At 43.0% G+C, this 16983-nt stretch overlaps 1 protein-coding gene across 10 annotated transcripts in view; it reads left to right on the forward strand.

Annotated features, from left to right (window-relative positions):
• The window catches only part of ARHGAP28 (Rho GTPase activating protein 28), a 216530-nt gene extending 199967 nt beyond the window's left edge, over positions 1-16563 (forward strand). For all 10 annotated transcript variants that reach the window (XM_070050446.1, XM_002713588.4, XM_070050445.1 and 7 more), the window contains 2 exons: positions 10020-10084; positions 12917-16563. In XM_070050446.1, the coding sequence (XP_069906547.1) occupies positions 10020-10084; positions 12917-13011 (160 nt within the window). In that variant the 3' untranslated portion in view covers positions 13012-16563. The remainder of the gene's footprint in view (positions 1-10019; positions 10085-12916) is intronic.
• Positions 16564-16983: the final 420 nt, after the last annotated feature.

Genomic DNA, 16983 nt, shown 5'->3' on the forward strand with positions numbered 1-16983 from the left:
GAGAGGGGAGGGGAGGGAAGGAAAAAGGAGAGAGGAAGAGTCAATGAAATTAATCTGGAATTCAGGGATGGTGGCCGTCTGCTGGGGGTGGAAAGCAGTGACAGAGAAGGCCTTTTGAGGCTCCCGAGTCCTTTTTGTAAGATATGGTAACTAGTTACAACATATATTCACTCCAAAAAAAATTTGTTGTTTTATAATTATGATGTGCACAAGTAATATATGTGTGTATACATATTTATTTTTATTTGTGTATATAAATAAGTACATTTTTAAATGAAAGAATACATTAAAAAAGGAAGAGTAGACACACCCAAAAAAGGTTACAAAAGCAAGAGTAGACAGAACAAAAAAAAAGTTGTCCAAAGTTGCCCTTCTATGATTCAATTTATAGAGTAGAGGCCAACAGGAACCCTGGACATTTGTACCTGCCTATTGCTGGCCTAGACCCCTGAAATACTGTTAATAATACCTGTAGGCAGGCATGTACCAGGGATTTGAGCATCCAACTGGTTCCTAGTTACATGTATCACAAAACTGACTTTCTACTCTCAAGTTGACTTTTTGTGGATAGAAAATATTACTGGTAAAAATTACCTACAACCAGCTGGCGCTGCGGCTCAATAGGCTAATCCTCCGCGTTGTGGCGCTGGCACACCGGGTTCTAGTCCCAGTCGGGGCGCTGGATTCTGTCCCGGTTGCCCCTCTTCCAGGCCAGCTCTCTGCTGTGGCCAGGGAGTGCAGTGGAGGATGGCCCAAGTGCTTGGGCCCTGCACCCCATGGGAGACCAGGAGAAGTACCTGGCTCCTGCCTTCGGATCAGCGTGATGCGCAGGCCGTAGCGCGCCGGCCGCGGCGGCCATTGGAGGGTGAACCAACAGCAAAGGAAGACCTTTCTCTCTGTCTCTCTCTCACTGTCCACTCTGCCTGTAAAAAATTAAAAAAAAAAAAAAATTACCTACAACCAATGACAGCAGATAGACAAATCCTTTGTAACAACTTCTCCAAATTCTCTTGTTAGAACTGTGGCCCATTTCCGTTTAAAAGTTGTAACCTGGCCCAGTTTTTGCCTCTTATCACCCCAGGCTTATTTTCCAACTGCCTGCTCACTGCCTCTTACGTTTAAGTAAAAAAGCAGTGAGGAGAGCCTTTCTCCCCGGTTCCTCCTGCTTGCACCTCTACCCTTGCCCGGAACACAACAGCCAAGAAGACTCTGAAAGAGGCTTCGTGCTCAGGACCACAGGCCTTGAGAAACAACACTCGGACAACTTCCGGGGGTTTCCTCGTTGCCTCCCCCGAATCCCACATGGGCACTGCAGACACCTCTCAGCCGGAACTGACAACAGGCCCAGATGACCTAGAGCTCCAAGGAAAGCCCATCCCCACCCCACAAGCCAAAGGGCTGGGGAAAGGCTGACCTGACCACTAGAAACCTTCAGGACCAGACCTGCCATATGCCAGCCGAACACTGAGAGGAACAACTCACCACTGCCTCTCTGGTTTTGGTGGGAAGAAGCAGGGAGTGATCTGCCATCCTCCTCCCAGCAGAGCCAGGCCAGGATCTGATTCCCAACCCGGGCAGTGTGTGCACAGTCCTGAGATGAGGCTTGACAAGGCACAGCACCGAGGCAGCACGACACAAGCTATTCGCCTCCAGGCTCGCTCACACTCAGTGTCATTAAAATCCAAGGAGGAGCTGAGCTTCCACTCCCAGCCCCATCCGCAGAAATGAATGAGGCAAAGGGAGCAGAAGCAGTCATCATCCTGTGCCCTCCCGCTCCCTCTGCTGTCAGCCAGGCCCAGTGAGGGCTTGAGCCTCCACCTGACAGCTGGTAGAACAGGTGCTAGGAGGGAGGCATAATTGGCACTCTGCTGCTGCCCCTCTTTTCCGGTGTTAAGAGAGACCCCGCGAGGAGCTGAGCCTCACTCTCATGCTGAAACAACAAAGCTGTGTAATCAGCCTGTGTCTCCCCAGCCCTGGCGGCACAGCCCAGCAGGTTGCTGATCTACCCCTTCCACTAGGGGCAGTGAGGCAGTGGCGTTTGGTGTCCCACTTACACTGGGGCCCAGCAAGAAAACCAAACATAGACGCCCACCCAGATCTGCGATAAACCTCAATAGGAGGACCGCCGGCCAAAACACAAAGAGTAGATTAAGATCCAGTCTCACAATGCAATCCAGAATGGCCACAATGTAGTACAAGAATCACTCCTTACAGGAAAATCACAATGTGAATGAGAAAAGGCAATCACCAGAGGCCAGCACTAAGCAGAATCAGATGTTAGAATGATCCAACGAGGGTTTCACAACCATCACAAAAAACCTTTCGACAAGCACTTACGAAGTCTTTCAAAACAAATGAAAAAAGAGAAAATCTCAGCCAAGAAAGAGGCATTCTTCCTAAAAACCAAATGGAAATTATAGAACTGAAAAATGCAGCAACTGAAATCAGAAACCTGCTGAATAGGCTCAATCTAGGGGAGCACTAACAGCGGATAGAACTAGCAAACTTGAGGACATACCCAAGAATCAATCTATTCTAAGCAACAGAGAGAACGTAGACTGAGAAAGAGTGAACACGGCCTCGGGGACTTGTGAGACTAAACCAAAAGGGGTAAATTCTGTATCATCAGAGTCCCAAAGGAGAAGACTCACAGAGTCTCAGAAAGTGCCTCAGAAAGTGTGTCAACAAATAATGACTGAAAATTCCCCAAAACAGCAAAAGACATAAACCTACGTATTGAAGAAGCTAAGAGAACTCAAACGGGATAAAGCTGAAGAAATTCATGCCAAAATACTATAATTAAAACTTGCAAAATTTAAAGATAAAGAAAAAAAACTTGAAGGCATTTTTCTATAGAGGACAACACCTCAGATTATAGCAGATTTTTCATCTGAAACCATGAAGGCCACAGGCTGTGACATCACATCTCTCAAGAACTGTCCATGTGAATTCTGTACTCAGCAAAAGTATCTTTCTTTTTATTTATTTATTTATTTATTTATTTAGACAGGCAGAGTGGACAGTGAGAGAGAGACAGAGAGAAAGGTCTTCCTTTGCCGTTGGTTCACCCTCCAATGGCCGCCGCGGCCGGCGCACCGCGCTGATCCGAAGGCAGGAGCCAGGTGCTTCTCCTGGTCTCCCATGCGGGTGCAGGGCCCAAGCACTTGGGCCATCCTCCACTGCACTCCCGGGCCACAGCAGAGAGCTGGCCTGGAAGAGGAGCAACCAGGACAGAATCCGATGCCCCGACCGGGACTAGAACCCCGTGTGCTGGCGCCACAAGGCGGAGGATTAGCCTAGTGAGCCGCGGCGCCGGCCAGCAAAAGTATCTTTCAAGGATGATGGGGACATAAAGGGCATTTTCAGATGAAAGAACTAAGAGAATTTGTTGCTGACAACCCTACAAAAAACAGTGGCTGAAGAAAGATCCCTGAACAGAAAGAAAAAGACAACAAAGCTTGGAACATCAGAAAGGAAAGGAGCACATTGGAATAGTAAATATGGGCCTAAGTGGAATACACTATCCTACATCACATGCATTTCTGAAATCGCATTTAATGATAAAAGCAAAAATTGCACCATCTTATGTGGTGTTCAGTGCAATTAGAAGACATGCATAAGACAAACATATTTTAAAATAGCATGTATATATGGAGTAAGAGGTTCTTATTCCGTAAATGTAGTTTGTGCAGAGTAACTTCTTCCCAAAAAGTACAGCATTGTAAAGATTGAAGAAGTAATTTCACAGTCAGAAATATCTAACATCAGACAGTGTTCAAGGTTAGCATTAACAGTGGTAAGCCATGTTGGATGTGTGCACTCTTGGTAAGATATGATGGAAAATAGCATTTTCCAAGAATACTGAACTCTGGCCTAAACATGAGAAATACATCCAACAAATCCAAATTGACAAATGTTCTACAAAATTCCTCCAAACTCTCAAGGACATCAAAAACAAGGCAAGTATGAGAAACTCACAGCCATGAACAGTCTAAGGAGACATGACTCCTGTATTAGGTTTCCAGTGCTACCGTAACAAGTGGCCACAAAATGGGTCACTTGCAGCAGTAGGACTGTATTCTCACAGTTCAGGAGGCCGGAAGTCTGAAATACAGGCATCAGCAGGGTTGGTTCCTTCTGGAGGCTCTGAAGGAGAAATTCTTCCATCCTCTTCCCCAGCTTCTGGGGTTTGCCAGCGTCCACAGCCATTCCATGGTGTGTAGATTGTTCATGCCAGTCTCTTCCTCTGTCTTTAGGTGCCTCTACATGCAGGATAAATATATCTCATGATCTTTAACTAATTACATCTGAAAATACCCTATAGGAAGGTCATATTCTGAACTTCCAAATTTTGAATTTGGGAGGAAACACTCTTTAGACTGTTAAAATTACGAAATGTCATATAGGGGGCTGGCGCTGTGGCATAGTGGGTAAAGCTGCTGCCTGTAGTGCCAGCATCTCACATGGCCGCCCGTTAGAGACCAGGCTGCTCCACATCTGATCCACCTCCCTGCTAATGAGCCTAGAAAAGCAGCAGAGGATGGCCCAAGTGCTTGGATCCTTATATCAACATGGGAGACCCAGAAGAAGCTCCTGGCTTCTGGCTTTGGATCAGCCCAGCTCCGGCCCTTGCAACCATTCGGGTATGAACCGCAGATGGAAGATTCTCCCCCAACCCCCTTTTAACTCTGCCTTTCAAATAAATAAGTAAATATTTAAAAAAGAAAGATATGGCATGTATCATGGATGGGATCCTTGAGCAGAAAATGAGCATTAGGTAAAAATGAAGATACTATGAGTAAAAAATTGATTTTAGTTAGTAATAATGTCAGTTTTGGCTCGTTGATTTTAGTAAACACACTTTATTAACATGAGATGTCTACATTAAAAGAACAGTGTGTGGGGCATATGGGAACTCTGTACTATCTTCAGAATTTTTCTATAAATCTAAGAGATCCAGAGTTATGGGGCCATTGTTGTGACATAGCAGGCTAAGCTGCTGCCTGCAACGCTGGCATCCCCTATCCAAGGACTGGTTCTAATCTCAGCTGTTCCACTTCCAGTCCAATCCAACTCCCTTCTAATGCACCTAGGAAAGCAACAGAAGGTGGCCCAAGTAGTTGAGCCCCTGCTACCCACACAGGAGATCCAGATGGAGTTCCAGACTCCTGGCTTCTAGCTTTGGTCTGGTCCAGCACTGGCCATTGCAGCCACCCGGGGAGTGAACCAGTGGATGGAAGATCGATCTTCCTCCCTCCCTCCCTGCCTCCCTCCCTCCCTGAATCTGACTTTCAAATAAATAGATCTTTTTAAAAAAATGCTTAAAAGAAAAGTTTATTTTAAAAGTTTTCCGAATCTCCTATAAATGAAGAGAACTACCACTTTTTTTTGTTTTGTTTTGTTTTGTTTTAATCCAGCAGCCTGTGGCAGAGGGCCCCGCCCACCACCCCTGCCCCCGAGTGCCAGAGAGCCTCCACTGTGCATGTGCAAGCCAGACAGGGGCACTGGGGCCCAGAGCTTCCCCCAGAGAAGGTTTCGGGGGCTCGCTCCAGCCCGCAGGCGTGTTCCTGAGGCCTCCAGATGCCGGCCTCAGCCTCTAGGGAGAACTACCACTTTTTAATGGTGAAATAATTTCAGAGTGAAATGAGGTTTAGTTATGCTAGCATATCAGATTATCTCTATTTTAAAAATGAAATTCTTATATGCATCAGTGGCATTCCTCCTTTAACTTACATGATTTTTAATTCAAAGAACTAAAAATAAAGAGAATTATCACATTCTCTAGGGTGTCTGCTATTTTCAAAGGCAGAAAATAGCAAGTGGGGGTGAGGGCGTGGAGAAACCAGACCCCTGTGCACTGTTGGGAGGAATGCAAAATGGTGCAGCTGCTGTGGAAAACAGCATGCAGCTCTCCAAAAATTAAAAATAGATTCATCATGTAACCTACCAATTCCATGTCTGGCCGTGTTCCCAACAGAACTGAAAGCAGGGTCTCCCCCAGATATTTGTACTCAGATGTTCATAGCATTAATTACAGCAGTCAAAATGACAGATGAATAAACAGGATGTGATATATATGTAAATATATATAAGATGTAGATATATGTATATGTATATGAGATATATTTGGCCTTTCAAAGGAAGGATGTGCTACAACATTGAGCAACCATGAAGATATCATGCAAAGTGAAATAATCCTGTTACAAAAAGACAAATACTCATATGATTTCACTTAGGTAAAGTAGTTACAGTAATCAAAATCATAGACCAGAAAGTAGAATAATGATTGCTAGGCAATGGGGTGACAGGGGTAACGGGGTTGTAGTATAACGGGCATACAATTTCAGCTTTACAAGATGGAAAGAGTTCTGGAGATGTATGCTAGTGATGATTGAACAAATTATGAATGTATTTCATACCATGGAACTGCATACTTCAAAACTGTTAAGATGGTAAATTTCTATGTTATATTCTTTTACCACAGCATAAAAATACTATTTTTTAAACAAAAAAAATTTTAAATTTCTACATATCACCCAAAGTGTAAAGCATCTGTATGTTCCATGTGTATATTGTAATACCCAGGGAAACCACAAAGTCATACAATACAGTACACTCAAAAAACACTGTAAGGGGGGTTGTTTGGCATAGCAGTTAAGATATCAGTTTAAGATGCCCAGGTCACAGGGTGGACATTTGGCACATTTTTTAAATAGAAAACTTTTATTTAATAAATATAAATTTCAACAGAACAACTTTTGGATTATAGCAGTTCTTCCCCCCATAACTACCCTCATGCCCACAAACCATCCCATCTCCTGCTCTTCTCCCATCCCATACTTCATTAAGATTCATTTTGAATTATCTTTATATACAGAAGATCAACTCTATAGTGAGTAAAGATTACAACAGTTCGCACCTACACAGACACACAAAGTATAAAATACTGTTTGAAGATTAGTTTTACTGTTAATTCTCATATTACAACACATTAAGGACAGAGATCCTACATGGGGAGTAAGTGCACAGTAACTCCGGTTGTTGACTTAACAACTGATACTCTTATTTATGATGTCAGTAGTCATGCAAGGCTCTTGTCATGAGCTGCCAAGGCTATGGAAGCCTCTTGAGTTCACAAACTCCGACCTTACTTAGACAAGGCCATAGTCAAAGTGGAAGTTCTTTCCTCCCTTCAGAGAAAGGTACCTCCTTCTTTGATGGCCTATTCTTTCTGCTGGGATCTCACTCACAGAGATCTTTCATTTAGGTCATTATATGCCACATTGTCTTGGCTTTCCATGCCTGAGATACATTCATGGGCTTTTTAGCCAGATCCGAATGCCTTAAGGGCTGATTCTGAGGCCAGAGTGCTGTTCAGGGCACTTATCATTCTATTATTCTGCTGTGTATCCCACTTCCCGTGTTGGATCATTCTCTCCTTTTTAATTCTATCAATTATTATTAGCAGACACTGGTCTTATTTATGTTGGCACATCTTAATATATCCTTTGTCTAGGTCTTTAGGGAGAGAACTGGCAGATATGAGATATCTTCCCCACCCCCTTCAAATAAAGTGAAAATTAAATAATTAACTAAAGAGGTGTCCACATCCCATATCTGAATACCTGGGTTCAAGCCCCACCTCTGCTTTCTATGAATGCACAGTGTGGGAGGTAACAGGTGATGGCTCAGGTCGTTGGGTCCCTGTCATCCATGTAGGAGACCTTCCATCCACGTAGGAGTGAGTTCCCAGCTCTTATCTTCAGCCTGGCATAGCCCCAGCCATGTGGGCATCTGAGGAGTAAGCCAGCAAATGGGAGCTGTCTACCTCTCTCTCTCTCTCTCTTTCTTTCTCTCTCCCTCTCTCAGTCTATGTATATCTTCCTCTCAAATAACAACAAAAAACAAAATGCTATAGATAATTCAAGACAGAAACCTAAAAGATAGACCATACTGTGGGCCATAAAAGAAACCTCAACAAATTTAAAATACAGTATTTATGCAGAATATCTTCCATGACTATTAAGGGATCAAGCCAGGTGTCAATAACAAGAAGACAGCATGGCAATCTCCAGACCCTCTAAAACTATGCCAAATATTTCTAAATAAGCCATAAATCAAAAAGGAAGTCTTCAGGGAAATGTTTAAGAAATGCATAGAATGAAAAAAAAAAACTGCACTGAATCAAATTACAAGGGATGCAAATAAAGCGATGCAGAAAGAAAATTTTAATTTTTATTATAAGAAAGTTGTACTGCAGGTTAAAGTACTTATATTACAAAAGAGGGAAAGATCTTGAATCAGTCAGCAAGTTCCCGCTTTTTTAAAGTAGAAAAATAAGAGGGAAATAAACCCAAAGTGAGCAAAAGAAGGAGCTCATAAAGATGAGCAGAAATCAATAAAATTGAAAATGGAAAAATGATAGAGAATATTGGGGAAACAAAAAACCAGTTTTACAGCTTTTGAAAAATCATAAAATTAATAAACTTTTAGAAAGACAAAAAGAGAAAACACAAGTCTTCAATATCTAGAATAAGACAGGGGGTATCACTAATCCAGTACTTCCATTAGAATGATATCAACCTTGGCTGGCGCCACGGCTCAATAGGCTAATCCTCCACCTGCAGCGCCGGCACACCAGGTTCTAGTCCCGGTCGGGGCACCGGATTCTGTCCCGGTTGCCCCTCTTCCAGGCCAGCTCTCTGCTGTGGCCCGGGAGTACAGTGGAGGATGGCCCAAGTGCTTGGGTCGTGCACCCCATGGGAGACCAGGAGAAGCATCTGGCTCCTGCCATCAGATCAGCGCAGTGTGCCAGCCATGGCGGCCATTGGAGGGTGAACCAACAGCAAAGGAAGACCTTTCTCTCTTTCTCTCTCTCTCACTGTACACTCTGCCTTTTTTTTTTTTAAAAAAAAAAAAAAAAAGAATGATATCAACCTGTGAACAGCTTCAGGCTCATATATTCAAAAACTTCGAAGAAGCGGATCAGTTCCTTAAAAATCACAAATGACCAGAGGCATTAAGTAGGTTATTATTGTGTAACCATCACATCGTAACTGGCTTCTTACCTGCTAGACCAGATGCCCACCCCTGTATAACACTTCTGAAATGACAAATGTATAGACCTGTAGAATAGGGTAGAGGTTGCTCAGGGTGGGAGAGGGAGGCGAATGTGCTATAAGAGGGCAACGGGACAGATCCTGGTGGGGATGGAAGTGTTCTGGATCCTGACGAGACGTCTAGCAACATGCTGCTCGTGACGTTGCGCTGGAACGTTAGTGTTGGGGGAAGTGGGTAAAGGATGTACATCGTCCGAATCTGTTTCTTTCTTGCATCTACAGATATTACCTCAAATAACACTTTTAAACAGACAAAGGAGGGGGGGGACACACATCCTTTTTGCTGACAATAAAGAGGTGAAAAAAATAACCAGACTCAAAGTCACTTCTGAATCGGGAGGAAGATCAGCAGTGGGCTTTGAGATGCTCCTATCCTAGCGTGGAGCGGAAAATTAACTCTGGCAGTTGTTTGCTCTGACTTGCTTTTTATCACAGGCGTAGAGACTCGCAACGAAGTCAACCTTAAAAGCATTTGCGGAGCATCAGGCAAGCTCTGAAAGGTGACGTGGGTTGAGACAATTTCATTCCTTTTTTCGGAAAACACAGAAATGAAACCTGATTTCTTCTGACCAGAGAGTAAGGTGACCGAGACAAGGCACTGTTAAACGCCCAGCTGCTCCTTCATCAGCCCTGATGTGTCAGTAGCCATCACCGCCTTGCAGGGTCCTGGAGCTGTGGCTGGGACTGGCTCCTGATGGAGCTCCCTGAGGTCCCGTCCCCTGTGGGCCTCAGTGTCAGTCACACAAGACGCTGTTGTCGGAATATAATCGGTGGGGTGTGTTGCCTCACAGCAGAGTGAATCATTGGTTATCGTGTTGTTTGATATGCAAATATCCCTCCTGTCTTGATAGAGTTCATATTATATTCCATTCTCTCTCTCTTTGTTTTTTTTTTCTTTAGTCACGGTCCATCAGAGTGTATTAAGATTCAGAACCAAAGGTTATACGAGATCGGAGGAAATATAGGTGAGCATTTCTTCAATAACTACTACTGTTAAATTCCCCGATTACCCTAATAGAAATATCTTCCTATTACGATAAAGATGTATTTTAGAAGTTTCTTTTTCTTTAATTTTATTTATATTAAGTTTGATGTATTTCATATATACAGATTTAGGAACATAATGATACTTCTAATAATTATAGGACAGCCTATACGTTTCTGAGATAAAAATCCAAAATCAGTAAGTTCTTGGTTTTTTAAAATGTTCTCAAAATTCCAAAAAAGAATATCATTATGCTGATTTGCAGCAGACAAATGTGATGCTTACCCTTGGAAAGCTTCTCCCTGAAGATTCACGCAGAGTGGGAGAACTGGGAACCTTGAGAAGCAGTACACCCTTTTTGCTTAACTTCCTGTTCATTCTTCCTGTTTGCCTGGTGGTGGGCCGGCGGCAGCAGTGCAGGAAGAGAACTCAGCAGAAAATTCCTTTGGGGCCGGCGCCGCGGCTCACTTGGTTAATCCTCCGCCTGCGGCGCCGGCATCCCATATGGGCACTGGGTTCTAGTCCCGGTTGCCCCTCTTCCTGTCCAGCTCTCTGCTGTGGCCCGGGAGGGCAGTGGAGGATGGCCCAAGTGCTTGTGCCCTGCACCTGCATGGGAGACCCGGAGGGAGCTCCTGGCTCCTGGCTTTGGATCGGCCTAGCGCCGGCCGTGGTGGCCATTTGTGGAGTGAACCAACGGAAGGAGGACCTTTCTCTCTGTCTCTCTCTCTCACTGTCTATAACTCTACCTGTCAAATAAATTTAAAAAAAAAAGAAAAGAAAAAATTCCTTCTCCCATTGTCTGAGTCCTCCCATATCCTCCTGGCTCCACCGTGACTGTCTCCAGCCCCACTCCGGCCAGCACGTCCATGGCCTCTCCCTCCCAGGAGTCCTCTATAGCCCCTCGGGGCCTTCTCCGTGCAGCCTCAGTTCTCCGCGTCATCAGCTGTCCCCTCCCAACTACATCCTTTCCATGTGCATACAGAATGTTGACCATTTCTCCCATCTTGACACAACTCCCTGGACCTCATTCAGATCTACTCGCCTTTCCCTGTCCACTTCACTGCAGACTCCTTCGATCAGCTGTCCCCATTCCAGTTTCTTGTCCTGTTCTCTCTTGAAACCAGTCAGGCCGTACCCCTCCACACTTCACCAGAATCGCTCTTGTTGGGGTCACCAGAGCGTTCCTTCTGTGTTTGTGACTGCCTGGCGTGATCTTTCCCTTCTTGTGGCCAGCATTGTGTTGCAGTGGATTAATCTGCTGCCTGCTGTGCCAGCATCCCATATTAGAGCACTGGTTAGAGTCCTGGCTGCTCTGCTTCCAATCCAGCTCCCTGCTAATGCACTAGAGAAAGCAGCAGGGCATGGCCCAGGGGCGTGGGCCCCTGCAACTTACATGGGAGACCCGGATCGAGTTCCAGGCTCCTGGCTTCGGCCTGGTCCAGCTCCCAGATGTTGCAACCATTCGGAAAGTGAGCCGGAAGATGAAAGATTCCCCACCCCCCTCACTGTGCCTTTCAAATAAAATAAACCAAGCATTCGTATCACCTGATTTCGAGAATGACCTGAGCTAGTGTCTTTCCTCCCATCTCATTGACTGCTTCATCAAGTCTCGTTTGCCTTTTATTTCTTGATCTCTCAACCTTTCCACCTTGGAGAGCTGCAGATGCAATCCTTGGGACTTCTCTCCTCCACTCAGCCTCCTTGGTGAGCTCACTCGTCTTGTTGCTCTAAATGCTCCTGGAGGCTGATGCCTCTCACATTTGCATCCCATAGTTCCCAGCAGGCACCAGGCTTGAACTTCAGTCACCAGCATCTTCGGCCTGGGGCGCGGGGAGGGGGAGGGGGTTGCATTTGCTCTGATGTTTTCATGGAATACTCTCCCTTCAGCCATCCCCATTCCTCACTCTGTCACCTTTCTGGGGCTTTGCTGGTGCATCACCCTCTCAGTGAGGTCTCCTGGGACACACCTTCCCTGCTTGGTTTTTCTCTGGTAGTCTTGTCACCACCAGGCTTACTTTATATTTTAGGTGCTTATTTGTTGCAGAGGGGTCCTGAGGGCAGGTGTTTGTGATAGGCCCATACATTGCTGCAGCCCCCACCCCAGGACAGTACCTGGCACATAGCAACACTCAGTAGACATTCGCTACATGCATGAAGCAAACAAGCCAATCTCCTGGTTTTGTTGCACAAGCATTATACAAAAAGAATGTCGAGTGTACTTGCCCAGGGGATGATCTTTACATTTCCAGATCTTTGACCTTTGGGCATTACTTCTATAGTGAAGAAGCAAAGTAGCCATTTCCAAACCAAACTTGACTTTGGTTTCTCTAGACCTGGTTAAATTACTATCTTTAAAAGCATTCCAGGGCATGTATCAGTATAAGCATGATCAGTTCATACCCACGGTAGCTGGCATCCTGTTTTTCTACTTGATGTGGAGAAGCAGGGGAAAAGGTTGTCCGTATTTGGTGCATCCGCAGTTTTACAGGAGATATGTTTGAAGTACTTGACAAGAGACAGAGACAATGACAAGAGAAGAACGAGAGGGAGAAGAGAGGGACAGAAGCGAAAGGGAAAGGGAAAAGAAAGGAAGGAAGGAAGGAATGGAAGGCAGGCAGGCAGGAGACAGGATGGAGGGTGGGAGGCTTTATCAAGAAGCTTCAGAATGTGTGTGCTTACTGACGGCTGAGAGGACCTCGTTGGCCTTATTTGAAACCTGCTGACACATAGGCATGAGCACGCATGATAAAAGTCATGACAGAGACACAAGTGTGCACTCACTCTTACGAACGCTCTGTTCCTTTCCTTTTAGGACAGCATTGCTTGGACCCAGATGCATATATATTGGATGTATATCATGAAAATCCTCAAGCAGAATGGGTAATTAAGCCCCAACCAAGTCTTTGAATTGTCCACAAGGTGGCTGCTATCCTGTATTACATGCCAAGAAGATCCTATCTTTGGTGGGGAAAAAAACAAGACTACTTTTGACACACTTGTTTCTCTAACCCTCTCCATGTTTCTTGGTCCTGAGTGCTGGTGTCTGCAGCACTGTCAGAACGGTGGAAGAGGAGCTGGCTCACCATGCGAGAGCAAGTTTTCTCACCGTGCTTCTGGATTAAAAGGCAAAGCGAGAGGATGTGATCCTTCCAGAAGACAGGCCAATGTGAAATACGGGACTGCAATCATTTCTGGTACTTTGACTTCTCAGCCGAAATGAACTTGGCCTTACACCAGGGGATAAGCAACAGTTCTTCACGTAGCCAATGCTACCAAACACAAGGAGAAAGAGACCTTTTTTTTATACTTATGTTTTCTGCACGTGTTGACCATTTTGAACAACAATGCCAGAAATAGCCTTACTTTCTGCCTTACAAAATAATCCAGATCTACTTTGCAAAGGGAATCCATTTCTCTAACGTGCAACATACAATATTTATGCTCTGACTTGCTCCTGCATCGGAGGAAGGACTTCCGTTTTAAAAAAAAAACTGTATTGTTGCATACATCATACTGTATTAAGGCTATAGCGTTCTGGTGCAAATGAACATTTCCCTATCAGTAACTGCTGAAGTTGATATACTTAAAGCTTACTCTCTTGTGAACACAGGTCCCCATAGTGAAGCATACTTTGACAAAGGGGGTCTTCGGCTTCCAGAACTTTCTCTGTAGTCAGCTGTCACACAGCCTGTTTTCGCCTCACGGTGATGGTGCTCAGTGACTGCATCTCTCCACCTGCCAGGCAGTTTCCTTTGCTGAACAAACATATCGCTTTTTCTATTTTACAACTGTAGATAGTAATTCCTAAAGCCCCGATTTAAAAACAGAATTGCTCTTTTCTGAAAGTACTGAAAAATACCATATCCGTGTCTGATAAACTACAAAAGCACATTGTGCTTTTGTTCATTAATCATAGACGTGATCAGCGCTGGGGATTAAGATCAGGCGTTCAAGTCAGGTGCATGTTTGATGAGCTGAAAACTGTCTCTCTAGCGAGATACCATGGAGTCATTTTCTAAGTCTGCAGTTGGCCGGAACCCACAGTCCCCACGTTTCCAAATTAGGGCAAATCAAAGCTGTGTGGAGGGATTGGGCAGCTCTGCCCTTCACCTTGAGGCTGCAAATGCAATCCTTCTAGTCAGCCAGAAGCGGGCACAGAGACCTCACATATCTCAGACTTGTACTTTGGCTTGGAGTGCACAGATTGAGACTTTGTTGAGTTTACCGCAGTATTAATGAGATGCAAGACCCGAATGCCTCTCCTGCAGTTCATTTTGACGTAGTTGCTCATAAACAAAGAAAACGCTTTTTACTCTCCTTACCGGTCTCAAAATGTGTGATGATATTTTAAGCCGACATATAGAACAAATATTTTATATGCCACATTATGCCTTGGTGTCTATACAAGACATGCAGGTACTTGCATTTCTAGTGTTTAGGATATAAAAGAACATTATAGAAAACACAAAGATCCATTCATTTGATTTATTTGGGAATTTTTAGTTCCTTTGCCTGAAAACCTGTTTGAAAGTAAATGTGTGTTCCATAGGTTTGTATTGGTTCCTGCATTTCACCAGTGTTCAGTGGACTAATTGATGGCAGGTGCGTTTACATTATGAATTTCCATAGACTGAAAAAAAATGTTTTTAAACCACAGGAGTAAACCTTTTACTCTATGTAGTTGCCAAATATTAAGACATAGGATGACAGTAACTTATGTCCATACATGGAAGAAATTCTTCAAATAGCTGCCTTAGATAGCTATGTATATACAAAATACGACTGATTTTTCTCATTCTATATGGGCTCATCATAGTAGTTAAATTCTGCTGCGTTTTACACAAAATTCACATATCTGTTCATTTATTTTTCTATTTCAGAATTTTCGTTTCTTTGGACAGGAAACACATTAGAACCTAAACATAAATTCTAAAAGTTTTTAAGGTTTACTCCAACTTTTCATCAATTTTCAATAAGTGGCTGAGAGATGACAGGTAAAATACACTAAGTCTCAATTTCTTAGCCACTTTTTTGTGGCAAAGACTTAGATGAATCTGTAATTTAAAATGAGTCACTTCATTTTATTCAAGGGCTATGACAACTTTCAAATAGCTATCCTATGGAGAACCAACTTGTGTCAGTACCATTGGACATAATCTTTATCCTCAGTCTTAGCACTCACTAATTGGTTAGAGAAGAATTTTGGTAAAAAGACTATGCATGGTTAAAGAGGTTTTTACTAATTTTATAATAAACAAACCTCTGCTATTAAAATTCAAAAGTGCCCTTCACCTAGATATTGAAAGAACTGTTGCCTTATCAAGAGGTTTTTTGTTTGTTTGTTTGTTTTAATTTCAGTAATCAGTCTGTGAAAATAAACAGCAAATTTCCAATGAAAGGTCACATACCCAGCTTCTTGTTGCTATTCTCCGTACCTTCTCGCCTTCAATCCATACCAAGTTTTCTTGGTATCCAATTAGGAAAATTGTATCCTCCAGGGAGGTATTAGAGAAGGTTAACATTAGAGGAACACTTAGAAAAATTCATAGAGCTGGCTCATTTTTTCCTCCGTTTTGCAAAAGAGGATTCTTTTGCTAAATAGGGCACTTGGGGATATGCTCCTTGGAGTCAATGATCTTTGAACAAACTGGAATATCAATTCTTCACATTGTATATACCGTATAAACTACCTCACTTGCCTTTCTTGGGAAAAAAAATTAATGGACTTTAACAATTTTTGTTACAATCTGTCCCTGAGTCTTAAGTCTTATTTAAATCCTTGCAGTTAGCTTTCAGTGTACATCTAATGACGTACCTTTAATGATGTAAAATATTTTTAGCAAAAGCTTTAAAACCAAAACTGTGATCTGAGGAATACTCTGAGAGAATCTGTATCCCTTAGCCGTTGTCTTGTGTTTCTGACTATGTGGCAATGCAGGTTTTCAAGAGTACGAATTAATATTCAGCTTTTCTTTGAGGCATTTTCAACTGCTGTCCACATATTTCACTCCTCTGAAAAGTAACATGAGATTAAAATGTCTCTTCCTTCTAGCTAGAATATTCAACTATTTTTCACATAAGTATTACTTGCCTGAAAAGACCATATATTATTGGAATGAAATAGTTCCTCTGACAGGCATTTTTCAACTTTCCCATAAATATGTCACTTAGTAAAAATTATATGACATGGAATTAAAGTGTTTCTTCCAAGGATTGTCATCAGTTTTACATACACACACACACACACACACACACACACACCAGAAATTTTCAACTATTTTCTAAAACCATGTGATTTGATTGAAAAATCATATATATCACTGGAAAATGCCAATGTTTTATGTTTTCTCCTGTTTCAGGAATTAATATTAATGCTTTTGTCCCATCAGCTTTCTTTGTTTATGTAGGATCTGTATGTTGCATTTTATCCATCAAAATAAAGAGGTAAAAAACCTGAAAGTTTTGTCATGAGAATTCTTATATTTGACTAAATCAGAGGGCACAGTTGTGTTGGTGAAAAAACAGCAGTTTTTTTAATTAAGTTACACAAATTTCATGTAGTTCATATATACAGATTTAGGAACATAGTGACCTCAATGCCCCTACCCTCTCTCCCACCCACAAGAATGTTTTTATCTGAGCCAATCTGTGTCACCTATCAGCAGATAATGGTCTTGTCCAAAGTCATTTAACACTATGGTAATGGTGGGTGGTTGTGACTAGAGGCTAGGTTAAATAAACAACTATTTACTACATTTGTTTGAGTTAGTGCTTTCTCTGGGCAGGTTTTTAGTGTTTGCTGTTTAAAAAAAAAGACATTTTCAGTAAATACAGAAATTAATTTTGACAATATTCATTATTCATTCATGATCTTTTTTA

The sequence above is a fragment of the Oryctolagus cuniculus genome, chromosome 10 (assembly GCF_964237555.1).
Source record: "Oryctolagus cuniculus chromosome 10, mOryCun1.1, whole genome shotgun sequence".
NCBI classification, from domain to species: Eukaryota; Metazoa; Chordata; class Mammalia; order Lagomorpha; family Leporidae; genus Oryctolagus; species Oryctolagus cuniculus.